Source organism: Chanos chanos, chromosome 16 (assembly GCF_902362185.1).
Source record: "Chanos chanos chromosome 16, fChaCha1.1, whole genome shotgun sequence".
In the NCBI taxonomy this organism is placed as follows: Eukaryota; Metazoa; Chordata; class Actinopteri; order Gonorynchiformes; family Chanidae; genus Chanos; species Chanos chanos.
The window spans coordinates 8,001,613-8,024,316 of record NC_044510.1 but is presented as its reverse complement, the minus strand read 5'-3'; the positions used below and the strand labels follow the sequence as shown (position 1 = coordinate 8,024,316).

Here is a 22,704-nt window from a genome sequence, read left to right as displayed (position 1 = left end):
GTCATCGTCCTGTGCTGCTGTGGCTGTGTCGCCTGCTGCTTCTGTTGTGTTATTTTGTCTGCTAGTGTGTTTTCTTTTACATTAAGACTGTACTGTTTGTAATTCCTCACCAGACTGGTACCTTTTGCACACCTGAACCCCCCCCCCACCCCCCCCCCACCCCCTTCGGTCACAAGCCCAGTTCCCTAACCTCTAGACCTAAACAGAACAGAAAGACAAAAAGAGATGGATGGATGGATGTTTGGACGGACGGATGGATGGATGGATGGATGGATGGATGGACAGGTGGCTGGATGGGTAGAAGGAGGGGTGAATGGATGGAGTATCATTTATCATTTTTACAAATACACAGAGGCAGTCTGTCTGCTGACACCAATCCAACGACGGGGTCGACGGGGACCTCGGCGGCACCGCCCCGGGCGGCCTGGGACAGCGGGGACGGCAGAGAGAGAGAGAGAGAGAGAGAGAGAGAGAGAGAGAGGACACCATTTGGGCAGACAAGAGGAGGAATTAGGCTAGATTAAAAACATCTGTTCACTCAGCTGGATCAATCAAGCTCACGTGTGACAAAATGTAAGTGACATCTGCGGCTCAGTGTCCCCGGAACCACCACCAAAAAAAAAAAAAAAAAGAAAAAGAAAAAAAGAAAAAGAAGTCACACCAACGTCATCGTGCAAAAGACTTGCGCACGAGACAGGAGAGCGAAAGAGTTAGCACATGACTAATACAAACAAACAGAGAGCATCAGTTAATAATAACTTACAGAGAACTGACGCAAATAAAAGTGAATCGGTTGGAACAGAACTCATCTCATTAAAATTTTGAGAAAAAGGGGGATAATTCAGCCGATCGATCGCGACAGTATAAGGGGTTACGGTCTCTCCTCCTAGTGGACGTAAACCTTGGGATATCACATTGATTCATCATGTATGTTTGCAAGCTCTGCTTGTGAGAATTCTGGTTGTTCTTTGAAATTCATAGCAAATTCAAGTCACCATTTTCTACTGACTTTGACACTGATATTTCACCTAGATGGTCAACCGGACACTACATTGTCTGCAAGAAACAGACCACACTGTCACAATATTTCACCCTTGTTAGCTGCCATCATATCTCAACTATCTCTAACTATTATAGGATGGTGTAGAGCACATTTAATCATTAAATACACACACACACACATATATATATATATACATAGACGGGTGAATAACAAAAGAAAAACAAAAAAATCCTCCAAGGACACAGAAAGGTCAAGATAGTCAATGTTTTTTATTCATTGTTACAGTATTGTAAATCAGACTTAACGCTTCAAAAGTTCTTTGACCGATCCCACCCCTTTCAGAGGCGTGGCCTGTCACATGTCAGTCAGAAGAGGGAGGGGTTTCACTGGTTTACACTCGAGTTTAAAAACACAACATCGTCTCCTCGCTATTCTCAAACAATGAGGACGTGAGTGCTGCACGCGTAAAACCAGCGCAGAGGACAGTAAAAACCCGACAGAACCGTGAGTCCATTTCGTTTGAGTAAACAAGCATTCTTTAAAACAGTTTTCTGTTTTTGTTTTTTTTTTGTTTGTTTGTTTTTTTCGTTTGTTTGTTTGTTTTTCTGCTTCACTCCCACGTCTTAAGAGCATACAGTAAGTTCCCACTGATGTTTCAGAAATAGCATAAAATTGTTTAATTGAAGTAAGAAGTAAATGGATTTAGTTGTTTATTTCGTGGTTGACATAAGTGTTTTAGTGAAATGTTCCCTCAAGTATATTGGAAACTGGCGTGAGGTTTGAGGTCCCCATGACTGGCACACTTCATAAAAAGCTGATGGTTGCAAAATGAACCAAAAGACCATAGAACAGTTATAATACTTACTTATAAAACAAAAAAAGAATGCTGATATTACTTAATGCTCCTTAAGTAAAATCCCCTCCCACCCCCAAAAAAAAAACAATTTGGCAGCAAATGATGAGGTCTAGAGTCAACTGCAAAACACAGGACACACACACACACATACATACATACACACACTCGCACGCACTGAACGGATGTGCGCGCGCGTACACACACAGACACACACACACGCGCTGAACGGACGTGCACGCAGGCAGGCGCGCGCGTGCAAAAACACACACACACACACACACACACGCTTGCACATGATAATGATGCTTCCTGGGTAAGGGATGACTGTTTCCTTGTTTGGAAGGGCTGGGTTATGTGGCACACTGTAATTGGCCGTGTGAGGACAGAAAAGGAGGTAAAATAAAAGTAGCCCCAGATTTCTTTCTTCTTTCCCGCCTTTTTTTTTTTTTCTCTCTCTCTCTCTCTCCCCTTGATCTCTCTAATCTTCTCCAGCTTTCATCCCTCTAACTGTTCCCTCGTTCCGCATCTAAAACAAAACAAAATGAAAAAAAAAGACATGTTCAAATACACCTGCAACCCAAAACCATTACACAGAGCACACAACATGAACACTACAAGATAAGTGTGTTTTTATCACCTTTAAATTACATCCACAATTCTTTGATTATCGGTAATCAATGAATTATAAGGACAGCCAATGCCTGAAACTTTACTCTTGTGCTACAAACACTCAAATGATCATTTGCGCGTTGTGATTGCGACACAGGCGCTAAGGTGATATTCTAACGGCTCTAGCGACCCCGCGCGGTCCGTCTCTGCGCGTTAACTCCTACCTGATCCAGTTCCCTCTGCGTCTCCTCCTCCATCCTGCGGATATCGTCCATGTTGAGGTCAACCCAGCGGTCCAGCCAACAGAAGAGCTGACGGTGGAAGTTGGTAAACAGCCTCTTTTCCTGCTGCTCGGAGGGAAGGAGAGGAACACAACAGGAGGATTGGGTGAGCGTTAGAAGCGTTTCCACGGAGTAAAGGCATCGTTAGAACACTGACGGGTCATCGCAAAACAAACCACACGTAAAACAAACCACATGTAACAACGCACAACGCTTACGCTCAGACAGAAAACTCTCCGAGAAAAAAAAAAGGGAACGCTCTCTCCTCAGTGTTTCTCGTTTTAACAGAAAGTTAGGGCGGGTGGAGGCGGCTGTGAACACGACAAGTTTGATCGGCCTGGTAAATGGATCGGACTACAATCAAAGTCGCATTGCCATCAATCATGTTCTTGAGGTTTACACAGGATGGAACTATTTACAACGGTATCCACGGAAACAGTGATCAGCAGCTGGGTTAAAGGATGGGCGGCCTCTGGAAGCAGAGCGACTACACGTCCAATCAAAGCCGTCTCCGCCCTCAAGAGCACGCTGACATCCCGCCCACCTGGTTTATTATTTCTCAGGAAGACCTCTTTACTGCCCCGATTCCTACAGAATGACTTAACGCTCCCCTTCATGGAAATGAACTGGAACACATAATACCTAGCAAACTCTCAGAATCACCATGGAAACCGGTTAAGTCACGACGAGGGCTTGTTAGATTGATAGCATGTCGATCTGAATCAGTGTGTGGCGTGAGCTGGCCACTCACCTTGTGAATGAAGTTCTCCACTCGGCCTTGCAGCCCCCACCAACGGAAATGCACCGTCACCAGTTTATATGCAGTCATATAGGGACAGTTACTGTTATGGAGCTCCTTCTACAGGTCAGAGAAAGAGAGAGAGAGAGAGAGAGAGAGAGAGAGAGAGAGAGAGAGAGTGGAAGGGAGAGGAGATGAAAAAAGTCCCCAAAACCCAGAAAACTCATGTATCAGCGTGTACTGTATGTCACCATTACTAACTCTGTGTGTGCATATGTGTGTGTGTGTGCATGTGTGTGTACCTTCCATCCCGGTCCCAGGGGTCCTCTCCCAGTTTTCTCGGAGTGGAAGAGGGCTGGGTCTTCGTCTGGCTTATAGTCCTAGGAATGAGAGCAAGAGACACAGAGACAGAGAAAGAAAAAAACAAAAGGAAGGAAACGGAGATTCGACAGGTTTTCAGTGTGAAATCACATCTAAAAAAAAAAAACAAAACAAAACAAAAAAACGGAATCAACTTGAAGTTGATGTGAACTTCGCTGACTGAAGCTGCAGTTTTCAGGTGAAACAAACACGTGTCGTTATCGATTAAACACACACGTAAACACGCGAATTTAAGCACGTTTTGCGTGAGTTTGACCGAATGATACATGTACTCGCGCGCACGTGTATTGTGGCGTTGTTGACAAGTGCGCTGCGTGTTGCGGCGGCGTGGAACCCAAGGCATGTTTCCCCGGGGGACAGTAAAGTGTGCCTTAACCTTAACACGTGTCGTAGATGGGAAAACAATGAGGATTGACTCAGTCGCACTTACCACATCGTCCACCTGAGAGCGATCTGCTATATCAATCGGCACAACCTCAGTCTCCTCCCACTCTTCAGGGGGCAGTCCGTGAGGCTGACAGACAGACAGAGCACATCATTAAACCTACCACTCTTTTATCTGCCTATCTATTGAATCCTCGCTTTAAGCTTGAACGACTCGCCCAAACACTCCATAACGTTCGTCGCTGTCACATACCGTCGAGTCTGTACAGATTACGGGCTTCGTTTCTCACGTGTTTATTCAGTACTTCTGACTGACTTGAGCGTGCTTCATTCACAGTCTACATAACAGCTATGGAGCACTCACATTAACGGCTGTTCCCAGGTCCGGTTTGTGCCAGGTCTCGATCTTGATGAAAAAGTCGTCTTTCATGTATTCGTTCTACAAAAGGATGATGGACATGCGGTGACATGTAAAACTAGATGAACTCTTCTTGACGCCAATTTTTTAAACAAACAAACAAACAAACAGAACAACAACAACAACAAAAACCCAGCAAGGGCTTCATTTCACCCACTGATTTGATAGAGATATGTGTCCATATGACTGAAAAGAAACTTACCGTCACAACTGTAGTGCCAATAGGCCCATCCAGAGAGGGAGAGATGGAAGACAAAAAACAGATAGGGTTGAGGTTTCAGAGCAACTCTACTGTAACAAGGCAACAACGCAGAGGTATGGACAGCGACTAATGCTACTGAAAAGGGAAGGCATTCTCTCTGAGACACACATATACACACACACACACACACACACACACACACAGAGCAGTACTGATGGTACTCTGTGTGGTATCACTACAGCACGCACACAGAGAGATAACTGAAGAGATTAGATATACTGACTTGTACGGCAGTAGGGGTAGGCGTTCCAGGCTTTCTCGTGGAAGACCAGAGCTCCTTCTGGGGCAAACATCTGAATGAAAGTGGGCACCTTGCTGTTACACAGACAGAGGTTTCAAATACAGAAAAAAAAACACCAGTCAATACAAGCGGGCTTGCCTTTGTGGTAAATCACCAAGTTTTATTAACTGCCTTTGCTTTTTCTTTTTTTTTTTTTGCTGAATTCCTTTTTGCTGCAAATATTGCGGATGTGCATGTGCACAAATCGTATGTGAATCTACACGCACATAGTCGTACATTGTACCTCGTCTGGGTGCCTGTGTGACACACAGTCATATCAATCCAATTCAAAGTTGTAAAAGCAATGATTTATTGTGCAGGTGCACTCACCTGTGTATGTGATAGATCTTGTGGGTATATTGGCCCTTTTCCCCGTCTTTCTCGTATGGTTCATTTCGGAGGACTTCGATCCCTTCTCCCCCCCCTGTGTTGTTCTTGCTGGCCTCTGCAACCGAGTACAGCTGGCCAACCTGGTACTGAGGGGGGGGGGAGTAGGAGGAGGGAGGGAGGGGGTTACATAAGTAACTAACGGCAACTACCGGTTAATTCGGTGTTAAATGAAGAGAAAATATAAAAGACGTCCAACAAAGCACTTATCAGAAAGTTAAACACGTGATAATGAACACGAACACATGTGAAACGAATTGCATGCTATATGATGATAACACCGGTTGTAATGGATAATTGTTAGCCAACTTGGCTAAATGCCACGAAATAATGAATGACACAGACGGTCGGCTATAATGCTCTGGGCTATTTTTCTTTTTACCTCTTCTACGGAACATGGCAACACCACTTGGCTGAAAGAGAAAAACAGAGGTTAGACATAAGGCGACCGGTTAACAGTCATTTAACACGAAAACCCTGTGGACACTCCAACGCCTTAACGGGCGTGAACCGGTCATCCGTTCCGTTAACTGCGCTCGCAATAACCTGACAACAATGAACTCTGACATCTAGCGGTGCCAAAAGAGCACGGTAAAATAGAACTGAGTCACTGTGATCAAGATATGTCTTTATATCCCTGTGACAAATGAAAATAATAAAGTCGCGTTGCAACAAACACCCCGGCTACCCAACCCGCTAGCTAGTTAGCGAGAGAGCTAGGCGGCTAGCGCTAGCTATGGCCAGATGACCAAATCACTGACTTGCATTCCCTATGCAGTTATGTAACAATAAATTATACATACTAGCTCGCATCTATTCATTGCTTAATCGTGAAATTTAATAAAGGACAAAATACAGTTATGCTGTGAATGATACTCACTATTCCTTGACGAGTACCATCCCGAATCTGGACAGAACGGTACATTCAACAACAGAATTCGGTCGCCGGAAGTTAGACAATCGCGTCTGCAAACGTCACCAGACCGGAGTGGGAAAGGTTTGGGAAAGAGTCTGGAATACGGAACCATCTTGGGAAGGGAAAGTGCTCATCAAACCCTTGCTGTTTAGCGGCTTGTTCACACACATTTGCAGTGTGCGCTTCTCTATCTCAACTTCGTGAATGGTCACGCACCAATCTCTCTCGCTCCCCATTTTTTTCAGTTCAGTTGAATTAATGAATAACTGTTCCCAGACACAGACAACAGATCTAAATGGAATGTGAGAGAACATGAGAACGGTTTCCTTTTCGCACATTTTGGAGGCACTTTATATCAGACATTCGAGGTTGATTGAACTGAGGAAAGATATTGCACACAGTGAATGGAATCACAACTAAAATGACTCAACTAATATTACTGTTACCGCCAAGTGTGACGATTATTATAGCCCTAGTGTCGATAAAGTGATGACATAAAAGTTTTACTTTTATTTCATAGAGCAGCAGAATTCTCTGACAGTCTCTGCTATTTAACCCCATAAGATGACACAAGAAAAATGTATCTTTTAAAAATATTACCTTTTGCCTGTCTTTTCGTCACTTCATTGCGTTTGACCTTACATCTTGCATTTTTAGTACACTGCATCCTTCTGTTGTTGTCATTTACTGTCTGCTGTGCTAATGTTGTAGTGTACTGTTACTTAGCTTGTTATGTTGCTTACCCCATCATATGTTACAATCATTCCACGTTTTGTGAGTTTGCATTGCAGAAGTGCAGTGTGCCGGGGTTGGGTTGTGTCTTTATGGTTTTAAGATCGGACCCTGTCTTGGAATGACGTGAGGAAAAACTTATAGAATATTTTGGTTTAAGAGTGTATTTAACAGTGAATTTTTTTCATCATGTCTGATAGACACCTTTTTGTATCTGGTGAATTTTAATTTAAGAAGTAATTTTTTTTAAGTGTTATGCAAGTGTGGGTTACTTTCTTCTCCTCCCCAGGAATCCAGGGGTGGTTACTCATTTCTGGAAGATTCCCTCACATCCTGGGCGATTTGGTAAGTCTGGTACTTTCCTCCTTCCAGGGGTCACATTATACATCTGACCAATTATTTCTTTGATATGCTATGCATCTACTATTTCCTGGATATATCAGAAATAATTTCAATGTATATTCCTTACGTGCACTTAATATTTAATCATTTAAAACAACCAGTCTATCATGCCATTTTTAAAAACAATAATAATAACGACAACAACAATAATTTTATATTTATCACATTAAAAAAAAGAGGATCCTCTGATGCCCTCTGCTGGTGATATATGAGAAGTAAAGAAACGTTAGGAGTAAATTACCCTGGTAAAGGTCCCTGTGGACTTTAGCACACCTGGGTATATGTTTTTTATTAACATATATGAGGCCAAAATGTGCAGTGTTGCTGAGCATATCGTTATTAAATGTTACTAAACACAAGGTAGGAAGGTTTAACTCTACAGTTCTTTATTTAATGAAAAGAAATGAGATGAGACATGCAATAAGATGTCAAAATGAATTACTAACACTTTCACAGAGTTCAGAGTCTTGAAATGAACAATAATGAGACATTTTAATAAGCATATTTCTGTTATAACACAGGCAAACAGAAAAACTGCAGTCTTCATAAATGAATACAAGCAGTCCTCATGTGACAATTTCCCCAGGAAATAACCATTTAGCATTGCAGTGAATATCAATTCAATTGCAAAACTTAAATGCTCAACATTAACACAGACTATACCTGACACAACAAGAGAAACAAAACAAACACACTGACTCGTTCTCAATGACAATACAGCAGTAGTCCATGAATGAATTCTCCTTTAATCCACTTCTTCAATGGTTGGCCCCTGATTGGTGGCTCCTGTGCCAGCCCCGGCCTGGGCTCCACAGCTTCCTGCTGGCATCCCTCCCTGGTACAGCTTGGTGATGATGGGGTTGCAAACTTTCTCCAGCTCCTTCAGCTGATGCTCATATTCTTCCTTGTCAGCCAGCTGGTTGTTCTCCAGCCAGGTGATGGCCTGGTTACACTTCTCAATGACCTTCTTCTTGTCATCCTCACTGATCTTGCCTTTCATGTTTTCATCTTCCATGCTGTTCTTCATGTTGAAGGCGTAGGACTCCAGGGAGTTCTTGGCAGCAATCTTCTCTCTCTGAACTTCATCCTCTGCTTTGTATTTCTCTGCATCTTGCACCATCCTCTCAATCTCCTCTTTGCTCAGACGGCCCTTGTCGTTGGTGATGGTGATTTTGTTCTCTTTGCCTGTGCTCTTGTCCACAGCTGACACGTTCAGGATGCCATTTGCGTCAATGTCGAAGGTCACCTCGATCTGAGGGACCCCACGTGGCGCTGGTGGGATACCTGACAGCTCAAACTTCCCAAGCAGGTTGTTGTCTTTTGTCATTGCCCTTTCACCCTCGTACACTTGGATAAGGACACCAGGCTGGTTGTCTGCATAAGTGGTGAAGGTCTGAGTCTGTTTGGTGGGGATGGTGGTGTTGCGTTTGATGAGGGGGGTCATGACTCCTCCTGCCGTCTCGATGCCCAGAGACAGTGGTGCAACATCCAGAAGCAGCAAGTCTTGAACGTTACCAGATGTGTCGCCTGTGAGGATGGCAGCCTGAACTGCAGCGCCATATGCCACCGCCTCATCTGGGTTAATGCTCTTGTTCAGCTCTCTGCCATTGAAGAAATCTTGCAGGAGTTTCTGAATCTTGGGGATTCGGGTGGAGCCACCCACCAGAACAATGTCGTGGATTTGAGACTTGTCCATCTTGGCATCTCGCAGGGCTTTCTCCACAGGATCCAGGGTTCCCCTGAAGAGATCAGAGTTCATCTCTTCAAAGCGAGCCCTGGTGATTGAAGTGTAGAAGTCGATGCCTTCGTACAGAGAGTCGATCTCAATGCTGGCCTGAGAGCTGGAAGACAAGGTTCTCTTGGCCCTCTCACATGCCGTGCGCAGCCTCCTCAGAGCCCTCTTGTTCTGACTGATGTCCTTCTTGTATTTCCTCTTGAACTCTTCCACAAAGTGGTTGACCATGCGGTTGTCAAAGTCTTCCCCTCCAAGATGGGTATCTCCGGCTGTGGCCTTCACCTCAAAGATGCCGTCTTCGATGGTCAGGATGGACACGTCGAAGGTGCCTCCACCCAGGTCAAAGATCAGGACGTTGCGCTCTCCTGACTTGCCTTTGTCGAGGCCGTAGGCGATGGCGGCAGCTGTGGGCTCGTTGATGATTCTCAGCACGTTCAGTCCGGCGATCACTCCAGCATCTTTGGTGGCCTGACGCTGTGAATCATTGAAATAGGCAGGAACGGTGATGACGGCGTTTGACACTTTCTGTCCCAGGTAAGCCTCTGCAATCTCCTTCATCTTCACCAGCACCATTGAGGAGATCTCTTCTGGGTAGAAGGATTTCTGCTCCCCTTTGTATTCCACTTGAACTTTTGGCTTCCCTCCATCACTTGTCACCTTGAAGGACCAATGCTTCATGTCAGACTGCACAACTGGGTCATCAAACTTCCTCCCAATCAGCCTCTTGGCATCAAATACCGTGTTGTTGGGGTTCATGGCCACTTGGTTCTTAGCAGCATCTCCAATCAGCCTCTCTGTGTCTGTGAAAGCCACATAACTGGGGGTGGTCCTATTGCCCTGGTCGTTGGCAATGATCTCGACTTTTCCATGTTGAAACGCCCCTACACAGGAGTAGGTAGTGCCCAGATCAATTCCTACAGCCACTCCTTTTGCTGACGACATGCTGGCTATTTGCTGTAAGTTGTTTGTAAGAAATCAGATACAAGAACAATTTAGTGTCATATGCTGAAAGCACTTGAAATAAATAACCAATTTCACTTAAAATCCCTTAATAATAAAAAATAAACAGGTTATGTAACATGAAGCAAATACTCCAGAAACCAATCTTTTAGAATGCTAGGCACATGGATTCAACCCCAATAATAATAATAATAACAATAACAACAATAATAATACTTTTTAAAAATTTTATGAGCAGTGTGACACCATTTTGTAGGAGTTAGGCAAAAGCAAGAAAAAATCTTCAGGCCGTTCTACCTACAACAGAAACAACATTGTGATTGTTTTACGTGGCTTGACGTGCAAATATTAATTATCATAGACTAGTATGTAGCGGTGCTGTAACAACTAAATTCAACCATAGCGTTACAAACTAACATAAACATTACGAAAACCACGGTATGATGTAAATAACAACAGGAAACTATTGCAAAAACAAGTTATAACTGAAATGACTGAAGTCAAAGAGTGCAAAAAGACACTGGCCATCCGATTAAAGTGAATAAACTTACATGCGGTACAAAATGTGCTTCTTTATTTCGGAGAGCTCACTTACAATCTCCTGTCGCACGATATCTACAAGGACATCCAACTGTACTTCACTGTCATTTATACAGGCTTACAGGGTTCCAGACATTTCTCAAACTCCGCTACCACCATCGGCCAATCAAAATGCAGCGCTCAGTTGCCATGCAAGACTAGTCAGTTCCCAAATTTTCCAGAAGAGCGCAGCAATTTTCATTTGTACTCGCACCCTTAGAGAAATACGGGCGCCTCCGGTTTATTGTCAAAATATGGTGTCTCCATCACTACCAAGGTTAGTTATATCTAAAAAAAAAAAGAAAAAAAAGCAATTTTGGTTGCTCACACTGTAAACTTCGGAAATAAATTAATTCAATGCTTCTCATAATTGTGATAACAGACTGACAGCACCCCCCCGCCAAATACACACACACGCACACCTCACCCCTGTCACGCACACACTCACACACACACATTAGTAGAGTCTATTGTACTTTGTATACTTTATAATATGTGTACTTTTTGTTATTCATCGTTATTGATGTGTATCTTTTTAATATGTGTACTTTTTTTCATTATGTCTTTAATTGTATTTTTTATTACTTGACTGAGAGATCCGCGCAAGAATTCCAATGCCCTTGTAGGCTACACCTGTATCTGAGCAGATGGCAAATAAATTCTTGAACTTAAAATACCGCCATAAATGCCGAAAGGCACCATTTTGGGAGAGAACAAGATTTTTGCATTGACTTGCAGACCGTAGGCAGACGGATGCTGAACTGATAGTTGACCGATTGTGGTTCAGCTATTTTGATACGGAAAATAAACTTCAGTGCGACATTAAACAGACAAATGTATGTCGAGGCACTGTCCGTGAACGGTTGCTGTGTTAAGATTTTCTTCTGGGTATAATGATTTCGGCTTGGTAAAAAATGCTCCTCGATTTATGGTGTAAAGTCAATTTATTTTGACTAATATATATATATATATATATATATATATATATATATATATATATATATATATATATAACGCACACTCGCGCGCATCAGTACGTGTTCTTGTGACTATGCTGAAAACAATCCCCACGTGTGTGGTGATAACGTCGACGTGGAAATTTACTCAAAACTAATCAGAGGTTTCTTTGACTTGCATTCCCCGTGTTGCTGAACTGTGGAAGACTGAGCTGAAGCCAGTTTATTTGTACCATGATGGATTATCAAGGGGTTCAACAGGATGTAAATGAAAACTGTATATGTATGCGTTCATGTCGGTGGGAAACACTTATTCACCATATGCCGAGAGAATTTTAGGCAGTAAATTAGTTAGGGCTACACAAAAGCAGTGTATCATCATCAAGAGTATAACAGTACTTACGACACGTTCATTAATCCGGAATATGCCAGAAACGTCTGAAAGCATCGTGCAGAACATAAAAGAAAAGTTCGTTTGTCCATTTCTTTGTGTGAAGACTGCTGAGGACAGAGAGCCTCTTTCATAAGGTATGTCACGTTTCAGAGAATAGTTCCCCTGAAAAAAAAAATGCACTCAGAGTTTTGAATTGAACTCTGGTCTCACTGGTGCTTTCTTCTCTCATCAGTGGTGCCTGAGCTATTCAGCAGAGACCAGTCCCCACAGCAGTGACATAAAGGAAGGGATTGCATTTCAGTACAGCCTAACTTTCATACATAAGATCAGATTAATATTTAAAAGAAAATATTACGAATGATGACTGATGGTCATGGAGTACTGACTTTCAAATACTTAGAAATTCTAAAAAAACAACAAAAAAACCCATATAGTTTTCACTAATTCAGAATATTTCTTAGTAATGCCTGAAGAACCTTTCCTCGACTTTACAGGCATGAGGGAATTATAGTTTTATAGTTGAAATGAACCTGAGTGTTGCCATTACCGGATAGCTGGACAATAGGAAATATGATGGCTCGAGGATATGTATTACTTTCACTAGAATCACAGCATTTCATCAATACATTGACAGGATCATAAAACCCGTCTTCAGTGATGCACACAAAAATACTTTCACATGTGTACATTATTATTATTACTACTGTTGTTATTATTATTATTATTTTTATGTGTTATTCAGTGCTCTCAAATATACTGATGTCATATACTGATGATTTAAGGGATGTGTAGAAGAAGCAGTCGGTACACAAAGAATAAGTTTAAGTATTTTATTTACACTGTCAAAAATGCAACGCTTATTTAGACACATAAATAAATAATATGAAAAAGTTTCAGCGCATTTCTCAAAGACAACACTGTAACATTTAACACATTTGTACTATAAAATACACAGATCATACAACATTTTCACTCTTGGCATCCTGTGACTGAGTTCAAACGGAATGAGGCAGTCAGATTCATTTTCATTTTAAACCAAACCAAAAAAAAGAAACAGCTGTTTTGCATGATTCTGCAAATTTGTACAAAACAACCTGAATTCCTAACAGTCCAAAAATGTTTTGAATAAAGAGAGCGCATAGAAATGTTATGGATCAGCTTTTGTTTAGTCCACTTCTTCAATGGTTGGCCCCTGAGAGCTGGCCCCTGAACTGGCTCTTGCCTGAGCTCCACAGCCTCCTGCTGGCATCCCTCCCTGATACAGCTTGGTGATGATGGGGTTGCAAACTTTCTCCAGCTCCTTCAGCTGATGCTCATATTCTTCCTTGTCAGCTAGCTGGTTGTTCTCCAGCCAGGTGATGGCCTGGTTACACTTCTCAATGACCTTCTTCTTGTCATCCTCACTGATCTTGCCTTTCATGTTTTCATCTTCCACGCTGTTCTTCATGTTGAAAGCGTAGGACTCCAGGTTGTTCTTGGCAGCAATCTTCTCTCTCTGAACTTCATCCTCTGCTTTGTATTTCTCTGCATCTTGCACCATCCTCTCAATCTCCTCTTTGCTCAGACGGCCCTTGTCGTTGGTGATGGTGATTTTGTTCTCTTTGCCTGTGCTCTTGTCCACAGCTGACACGTTCAGGATGCCATTTGCGTCGATGTCGAAGGTCACCTCGATCTGTGGGACCCCACGTGGTGCTGGTGGTATACCTGTGAGCTCGAACTTCCCAAGCAGGTTGTTGTCTTTTGTCATTGCCCTTTCACCCTCGTACACTTGGATAAGGACACCAGGCTGGTTGTCTGCATAAGTGCTGAAGGTCTGGGTCTGTTTGGTGGGGATGGTGGTGTTGCGTTTGATGAGGGGGGTCATGACTCCTCCTGCCGTCTCGATGCCCAGAGACAGTGGTGCAACATCCAGAAGCAGCAAGTCTTGAACGTTACCAGATGTATCGCCCGTGAGGATGGCAGCCTGAACTGCAGCGCCATATGCCACCGCCTCATCTGGGTTAATGCTCTTGTTCAGCTCCCTGCCGTTGAAGAAATCTTGCAGGAGTTTCTGAATCTTGGGGATTCGGGTGGAGCCACCCACCAGAACAATGTCGTGGATTTGAGACTTGTCCATCTTGGCATCTCGCAGGGCTTTTTCCACAGGATCCAGGGTTCCCCTGAAGAGATCAGAGTTCAACTCTTCAAAGCGAGCCCTGGTGATGGAAGTGTAGAAGTCGATGCCTTCGTACAGGGAGTCGATCTCAATGCTGGCCTGAGAGCTGGAAGACAAGGTTCTCTTGGCCCTCTCACATGCTGTGCGCAGCCTCCTCAGAGCCCTCTTGTTCTGGCTGATGTCCTTCTTGTATTTCCTCTTGAACTCTTCCACAAAGTGGTTGACCATGCGGTTGTCAAAGTCTTCCCCTCCCAGGTGGGTGTCTCCAGCTGTGGCCTTCACCTCAAAGATGCCGTCTTCAATGGTCAGGATGGACACGTCAAAGGTGCCTCCACCCAGGTCAAAGATCAGGACGTTGCGCTCTCCTGACTTGCCTTTGTCAAGGCCGTAGGCGATGGCGGCAGCTGTGGGCTCATTGATGATTCTCAGCACGTTCAGTCCGGCGATCACTCCAGCATCTTTGGTGGCCTGACGCTGTGAATCATTGAAATAGGCAGGAACGGTGATGACGGCGTTTGACACTTTCTGTCCCAGGTAAGCCTCTGCAATCTCCTTCATCTTCACCAGCACCATTGAGGAGATCTCTTCTGGGTAGAAGGATTTCTGCTCCCCTTTGTATTCCACTTGTACTTTGGGCTTCCCTCCGTCACTTGTTACCTTGAAGGACCAATGCTTCATGTCAGACTGCACAACTGGATCGTCAAACTTCCTCCCAATCAGCCTTTTGGCATCAAATACCGTGTTGTTGGGGTTCATGGCCACTTGGTTCTTAGCAGCTTCTCCGATCAGCCTCTCCGTGTCTGTGAAAGCCACATAACTGGGGGTGGTCCTGTTACCCTGGTCGTTGGCAATGATCTCGACTTTTCCGTGCTGAAACACCCCTACGCAGGAGTAGGTAGTACCGAGATCAATTCCAACAGCGATTCCTTTGGCTGACGGCATGCTGGCTATTTGCTATAAGCTGTCTGCAAGGAAGCATATACACAAATAATTTATTATAATTCAGGCTTCAAACAACAAAATAAAGGCAAAAAAAATCTCAACTTTATTTCTCTGTATAGATGAAAAATAATTAAAACATCCATTGTTTAGTAATTAGAAATCTCTGAAACGATAACACTGCATAACATGCAGTAAAATATTTGTACGCTGAATGCAGAACTACAAAAACAGTCTTTTGAAATACTCAGCATGAAGATACACCACCGGAGACTCTCGGGATGTAGTATCATGTAATTTCCAATTTTAAAATGTCCTGACCACTGTGAAAATATACTTTAATCGTTTGGCTAAATAGCGAGTGGCGATTAATGCGTCCTATGATGTCCAACGGCAACAAAAATTTACAACTGTAGTGCGAGCAACAACAAAAACATCCTTTTTTCGCTGTCGTTCGTGTTTTGAGTCAGATAGTAGTTATGCTCAAGCAAAGCCGTTTATTTGAGAGCATTGCTATGACCACTACATTCAAACAAAGCATTACAAACTATTACATACGCATAAAAATCCATGAGTATATTCATCTGAAAGTGCGGAAAATAATACCGCCAGTTAAGTAAAAGACGAAGCATGCATGGTAAAAAGATAACTTACAGGCAGTAGCAAAGTTATCTGTGCCTCTCGATGCTTTCTGCGTAGCGCGAGACTCGCCCGGTATCTCTCTGGATCTGATTTCTCCAGTCTTGCGCCTCAGTGCCGTTCGCCGTTACTTATATAGGATACCTGCGTTCCACACATTTCTCGAAGTTTGCTCTGTTGGCCAATCACAGTGCGGCGCTCACTTGCTGCCAACAGCTGAGAGGCTCAATGAGTAACACTAGTAAGTTCCTGAACGTTCTAGAGCGGCGTTGTAGTTTCCCTGTGTACTCAGATCTCTGCAAAGAGTCGTGCGGTCCTATTTTGTAGCGTACAATAACGGCGTTTCCATTTTGATTTATTAATAACTTGTAACTAACTAGGCAATTTTATCAAATCAGGCTATAGTGTAATAAATGAATTAGGTCCATACTCATATTGATTCGTTATTGACATCCTAAAGGCTGTTAGTCCTCAAAAGGCGTAGATTTGCTCATGAGACAGACAGAGAGGAGTGAGTGTATAAGAGAATATATCCACCTAGGTCCACCCGTTTTGCTGATTTTAATGAGCTTTTGGCTTAGTTTTGCACAATGGTCTTCCCTATCAGCTCCTCTGAAATGTTACAGCAGTTACATGATGTTCATATATATATATATACATACACTCTGTGTATAGGTGTGTGTGTGTGTGTGTATGGAGAGAGAGAGAGAGAGAGAGAGAGAGAGATGTTCAGTAAAGACTGGAAATAAAAGAACAATTTTTTTTAAAGCAACAGTGTTCACCAGAGGTGCAACCTATTCCCAATGGTCATGTTGTCAAAGTGATTAGAAACCTCCCAACACTATACCTGAAATTAAAGGCCGAAAAAATGGAATGTCTCCTTTATCCACATGACCAGTTAACGTTATCCAAAGCTGAAAATGACTGAAAAAACTTCTACACACATTAATTAGCCACTCCAAAAAGCGGACATTGATTCTACATATAAACAAAACAGAAAAAAAAAAACTGCTACATTTGCCGCTGGAGAAATAAAATACAATCTCTAACTAATGCTGCTATTTGCTTAATAGAGCGTTCAAACTGGACCCACATGAGATCAAAAATGAAAAAACAAAACAAACAAACAAACAAACAAAAAGGCAAAATGCATATACATGCACCTTAATATACAAGTTCAATCACTCTGACCCTAACACAGAGAGACAATGTAAACTGAGTCTGTATACTAATATGACATGTAGAGGATTGAGCCAAATAAATGAATAAATAAATAATTGTGATCAGTATGGCGCTGAAGAGGTCAGGACCAGAAAAATATGCTCTTACAAACTGTTTCTAATATGAGAGTTACAGAGATGAGGGTTATTTTTATTTTTATGACATCTGAAAAAAAAAAAAGGTTCCACATGATAACTGATTAAAACCCTCCTGAGTTTCTCTCACATTAGAACTGGTGGGACATACGTCATGTGACATGCTGCTTTGTGCCAGTGTGTCACAAAGGCACATTATGTTCTATCAGCTGTTATCATTTTTGATGTTATATATGAAATTGTTATGAAGACATACGATTGTAGATGTCAAGTTGTATCTGTGACTATAACGTAAAACAAGACGCTCCAATGCAACCTTAATTTCCTCAAGAAAGTAAAGAGATATTGTCCACAATCCCTACGGTTTTGACCGAGATATTTCTTTGTATTGATTATTCCCTGAAATCAATAATTGTCCCTCAATTTAGGGGTTAATAATTAATGCCAAATTACTAATGAGTGCACGTGACACATAGTCACATGCACGTTTGTATGCACTCATACACAAAGCTGTGAATATTAGCTAAAACCACTGCCGGCGTCTTAGTTTTACAGAGAGGAATGTCATTTTAATATGACTAAAGTTTAAAGACTTGAGACAAGACTACATTAACATAAGACTACATTAACACTTAAAAATGTGAAACGTAGAACATGATGACTGATTTTCAAACCTCTCTTGAGAACTAAAATTCCATATTAGGGAGAAGGTTTTCACTAACTGACATTTTGAAGCTATGCCAATCTCGTTTTGATTTGAAACACAAAAGGCTTTGGAATGATGCTTTTAAAGTTTGAAGTCTTCTGAATGGTCAGGTGTTACCATTCCCAAAACTGTAGCAAATATCAGTTATCATGGTGTCTCTATATATTGAAACGTACTGAATCTGTCAAATCTGTCAAAGTGTGTATTTTAAGTACACTGTAAAAAAAAAATCAGAAATAATGAAAAAAGATACTCTGCACAAAAGGAATCTGTTCAAATATTTTATTTACAATGTCAAAAATACAATGTTAAACAACTAGATTTATAAATAACAGTACAAAAATGTTTGTGCATTTCTCTGTGAAATTAACAAGACAATAACATTTAACATATGTGTAAAACAAAACATACATATGATTAAACGTTTTAGTCTTGGCATTCTGTAACTGAGACAAAAAATGGAATGAGGGAGTCATGTTCGTGTTCAAGTGTAAAACCAAATGAAACATTATAGCTTTGAATGACCCTCATTTTTGTTCCAACCACTTCAATTCAAGAACAGTCCTATACAGTAATCAATGAGGAGAGTACTGATTTAAGACCAGAAGTTCTGATTTAGTCCACCTCCTCAATGGTTGGCCCCTGAGAGCTGGCCCCTGAACTGGCTCTTGCCTGAGCTCCACAGCTTCCTGCTGGCATCCCTCCCTGATACAGCTTGGTGATGATGGGGTTGCAAACTTTCTCCAGCTCCTTCAACTGATGTTCATATTCTTCCTTGTCAGCCAGCTGGTTGTTCTCCAGCCAGGTGATGGCCTGGTTACACTTCTCAATGACCTTCTTCTTGTCATCCTCACTGATCTTGCCCTTCATGTTATCATCTTCCACGCTGTTTTTCATGTTGAAGGCGTAGGACTCCAGGGAGTTCTTGGCAGCAATCTTCTCTCTCTGAACTTCATCCTCTGCTTTGTATTTCTCTGCATCTTGCACCATCCTCTCAATCTCCTCTTTGCTCAGACGGCCCTTGTCGTTGGTGATGGTGATTTTGTTCTCTTTGCCTGTGCTCTTGTCCACAGCTGACACGTTCAGGATGCCATTTGCGTCGATGTCGAAGGTCACTTCGATCTGTGGGACCCCACGTGGTGCTGGTGGTATACCTGTGAGCTCAAACTTCCCAAGCAGGTTGTTGTCTTTCGTCATTGCCCTTTCACCCTCGTACACTTGGATAAGGACACCAGGCTGGTTGTCTGAGTAGGTGGTGAAGGTCTGGGTCTGTTTGGTGGGGATGGTGGTGTTGCGTTTGATGAGGGCAGTCATGACTCCTCCTGCCGTCTCGATGCCCAGAGACAGTGGCGCCACATCCAGAAGCAGCAAGTCTTGAACGTTACCAGATGTATCGCCCATGAGGATGGCAGCCTGAACTGCAGCGCCGTATGCCACCGCCTCATCTGGGTTAATGCTCTTGTTCAGCTCTCTGCCATTGAAGAAATCTTGCAGGAGTTTCTGAATCTTGGGGATTCGGGTGGAGCCACCCACCAGGACGATGTCGTGGATTTGAGACTTGTCCATCTTGGCATCTCGCAGGGCTTTCTCCACAGGATCCAGGGTTCCCCTGAAGAGATCAGAGTTCAACTCTTCAAAGCGAGCCCTGGTGATGGAAGTGTAGAAGTCGATGCCTTCGTACAGGGAGTCGATCTCAATGCTGGCCTGAGAGCTGGAAGACAAGGTTCTCTTGGCCCTCTCACATGCCGTGCGCAGCCTCCTCAGGGCCCTCTTGTTCTGACTGATGTCCTTCTTGTATTTCCTCTTGAACTCTTCCACAAAGTGGTTGACCATGCGGTTGTCAAAGTCTTCCCCTCCCAGGTGGGTGTCTCCAGCTGTGGCCTTCACCTCAAAGATGCCGTCTTCAATGGTCAGGATGGACACGTCGAAGGTGCCTCCACCCAAGTCAAAGATCAGGACGTTGCGCTCCCCGGACTTGCCTTTGTCAAGGCCGTAGGCGATGGCGGCAGCTGTGGGCTCGTTGATGATTCTCAGCACGTTCAGTCCGGCGATCACTCCAGCATCTTTGGTGGCCTGACGCTGTGAATCATTGAAATAGGCAGGAACGGTGATGACGGCGTTTGACACTTTCTGTCCCAGGTAAGCCTCTGCAATCTCCTTCATCTTCACCAGCACCATTGAGGAGATCTCTTCTGGGTAGAAGGATTTCTGCTCCCCTTTGTATTCCACTTGTACTTTTGGCTTCCCTCCATCACTTGTCACCTTGAAGGACCAATGCTTCATGTCAGACTGCACAACTGGATCGTCAAACTTCCTCCCAATCAGCCTCTTGGCATCAAATACCGTGTTGCTGGGGTTCATGGCCACTTGGTTCTTAGCAGCATCTCCGATCAGCCTCTCTGTGTCTGTGAAAGCCACATAACTGGGGGTGGTCCTGTTGCCCTGGTCGTTGGCAATGATCTCGACTTTTCCGTGCTGAAACACCCCTACGCAGGAATAGGTGGTGCCCAAGTCAATTCCAACAGCAATTCCTTTGGCTGATGACATGTTGATATTTCAAAGATACACTTCTGCAATGAAACATACAAACTGCATTTAATATTGCATATTAATTAAAATTGAACTGAGCAAATATTATCATCAACATGATCAAATAATCTGTATTTTACCTTTAAGCACATATAAAATACAATCAACCCACTTATTTTAATGACTGTTACAGTGAAACGTTCTGTTTAATGACGTGATTAAAACCCCTATTATATTGTAAGAACCCTTTGCCTTTATTAAAGATGTTTCTTAGTTATGCAGATTTTGACCACAAGAACAAAAGGCAAGGAAATCAATGTTTAACATAGGCGTACACATACTTTTCGCTTTTGGGGATTTTGCGTTATTTTCACGTCATTTGAAACTGAGTATTATAATGAGAGACATCTGGTTTCAACGATCTAACAAATGAATCTTCAACTATTTACAAGTTCTGATTTAAGTTACAGCATAGTAAGAGACCATATACTTACTTCACAAAGACTATTTCTTTCGTGATATTCTTCAGTGGTTCTCTTCTGAAGCGGTGTCTTCGGCTGCTTCTTCCAGCTCCTCGATGCTGGTTTAAGCGTTTCTCGTAATAACTATCCATCCCTGCCCCAGCTCCGCTTTTAAAGACCCGCTTAGAATATACCGTACAGTTCTCGAACGATCCAATACCCCCAGCCAATCGCAAAGCAGGACGACAACCACATTTGCTCTAGACACTTCCCGAACTTTCTACACACTCATGCAAGACGTTCAGAGTAAGCGGTCTTATGCAAGTTTCAAAATGATTATGTATCGATGTTAAAACAAATATTGATTCTTAAGAGCAGGTGAATGTTATTTGACGATTCAATATTAAGACAATTCTGGCTACATTGTCGGAAATTCAGACTAACCTGTAGATATAGGCTACAGATGCACTAACCTGTCCCTGTTGCAGATTGCGTTTGTTTTTCAAAGTATAATCAAACGCTTAGAAGAAAGGACAAAGAGGAGAACGTATCGAAAAATAAAGATGAAGAGAATACGATCACTATAGTACACGCAATCCATGATTTGAATTTGGTGGCAAAGTCACGAAACAGTGACATGACACTGACATTTAATGCACCGTTATTTAAACGTATTTCAAAGCCTAGCAGTTACAGGAACGCTGTTAATTGCAAATAATAATCATTTTCAAGTATTTATTCAAACTGACCTGGGTCAGTTTGAATATGATATGTTGAATATGATGCGAGTTAGCCCGTGAATTGGAAATATGGTTCAAGAGATCGGCAGCGAAGTCTCTGGGCGTTTGAAAAGTTTGAGTCTCAAGGAAATTATTTGACGCTGTCTTTCCTTGCTGTACAGGCTAGTCGCTGAGTTGTTAGATCTCTACTAACCTTGCTCACCGGGTGATAAGCATATTAAAAGAGCTACTACAGAAGACAAAGAGCCTTAAGACAAATTTTCTCAAGTAATTTCCAAAAATATTTGTCCGACTTCTGTAAGCGTATAGTTAAATATAGCAATTGGTGCACCTCTAGTGTGTGAAGGGGGTATAGCTCAGTGGTAGAGCATTTGACTGCAGATCAAGAGGTCCCCGGTTCAAATCCGGGTGCCCCCTCTTTTGTTTAGTATTTTTTCATTTGTTTAATTTGAATAATTCTTGATTCTCGTGAGCATGTAGATGTAATGGAAGGCAATATATTCAGAGCATCGCGTTTAAATATTACTTGTAAACGTTTATGGGAGGACTAATACGCTTCAGCAGCATTGCAAATACAGTTGGCTGTATCAAACAGCACTTATGAACAATGCGGCCTGAACATGACATCACGAGCATGATACGGTACTTGAACACGTGCTACCAAACGAAGTATTTTTTGTTTTACATTCAAGTCCGAGATAAGATTTAACAGACGCACATCTTCAAACATACCCGAACAGTCACAGCTGGGTCGGGTAACAGTTCTTTTGACCGAAATATGATCAGTTCCAGAGAAATATTATACAGGAGATTCTCAAGGAGTCTCCAAAAAGTTATATGTGGATAAAAAAAAAGAAAGAAATCCATCTGAGTCAAACACCCTAAAAAACATTTAACATCTTTTATCCCTACCTCGCCAGTAGGCGTCACTGTTGTACTACATAA

The 22,704-nt window shown here is 42.6% G+C and overlaps 4 protein-coding genes and 1 non-coding gene across 6 annotated transcripts; 1 reads left to right on the top strand and 4 right to left on the bottom strand.

The window, feature by feature from the left end:
- Window positions 1-1,253: 1,253 nt before the first annotated feature.
- Window positions 1,254-6,537, bottom strand: pitpnbl (phosphatidylinositol transfer protein, beta, like). Of its 2 annotated transcripts, XM_030793718.1 has the most exons (11): window positions 6,481-6,537; window positions 5,983-6,013; window positions 5,544-5,689; window positions 5,157-5,248; window positions 4,874-4,881; window positions 4,618-4,692; window positions 4,300-4,383; window positions 3,791-3,868; window positions 3,501-3,608; window positions 2,693-2,815; window positions 1,254-2,385 (listed from the first exon to the last, which is right to left on the bottom strand). In XM_030793718.1, the coding sequence occupies exons 1-11, from the start codon at window positions 6,498-6,500 to the stop codon at window positions 2,338-2,340; spliced, it is 813 nt and encodes a 270-aa protein (XP_030649578.1). In that variant the 5' UTR covers window positions 6,501-6,537; the 3' UTR covers window positions 1,254-2,337. The 2 variants fall into 2 exon arrangements, with proteins under 2 accessions (XP_030649578.1, XP_030649579.1); XM_030793719.1 differs by lacking the exon at window positions 4,300-4,383.
- Window positions 6,538-8,395: 1,858 nt separating this feature from the next.
- Window positions 8,396-10,327, bottom strand: LOC115829596 (heat shock 70 kDa protein-like). Its single transcript, XM_030793741.1, has one exon. The coding sequence runs from the start codon at window positions 10,325-10,327 to the stop codon at window positions 8,396-8,398; it is 1,932 nt and encodes a 643-aa protein (XP_030649601.1).
- Window positions 10,328-13,439: 3,112 nt separating this feature from the next.
- LOC115829606 (heat shock 70 kDa protein-like) lies at window positions 13,440-15,371 on the bottom strand. Its single transcript, XM_030793755.1, has one exon. It carries the CDS (start codon window positions 15,369-15,371, stop codon window positions 13,440-13,442), a length of 1,932 nt encoding a protein of 643 aa, XP_030649615.1.
- Window positions 15,372-18,578: 3,207 nt separating this feature from the next.
- On the bottom strand, window positions 18,579-21,142 carry LOC115829584 (heat shock 70 kDa protein). The gene is made up of 2 exons (XM_030793727.1): window positions 21,053-21,142; window positions 18,579-20,599 (listed from the first exon to the last, which is right to left on the bottom strand). The coding sequence occupies exon 2, from the start codon at window positions 20,574-20,576 to the stop codon at window positions 18,645-18,647; it is 1,932 nt and encodes a 643-aa protein (XP_030649587.1). The 5' UTR covers window positions 20,577-20,599; window positions 21,053-21,142; the 3' UTR covers window positions 18,579-18,644.
- A 962-nt stretch (window positions 21,143-22,104) lies between these two features.
- trnac-gca (transfer RNA cysteine (anticodon GCA)) lies at window positions 22,105-22,176 on the top strand. The gene has a single exon. It is a non-coding gene; the product is annotated as a tRNA-Cys (tRNA).
- The last annotated feature ends 528 nt before the right edge of the window (window positions 22,177-22,704 follow it).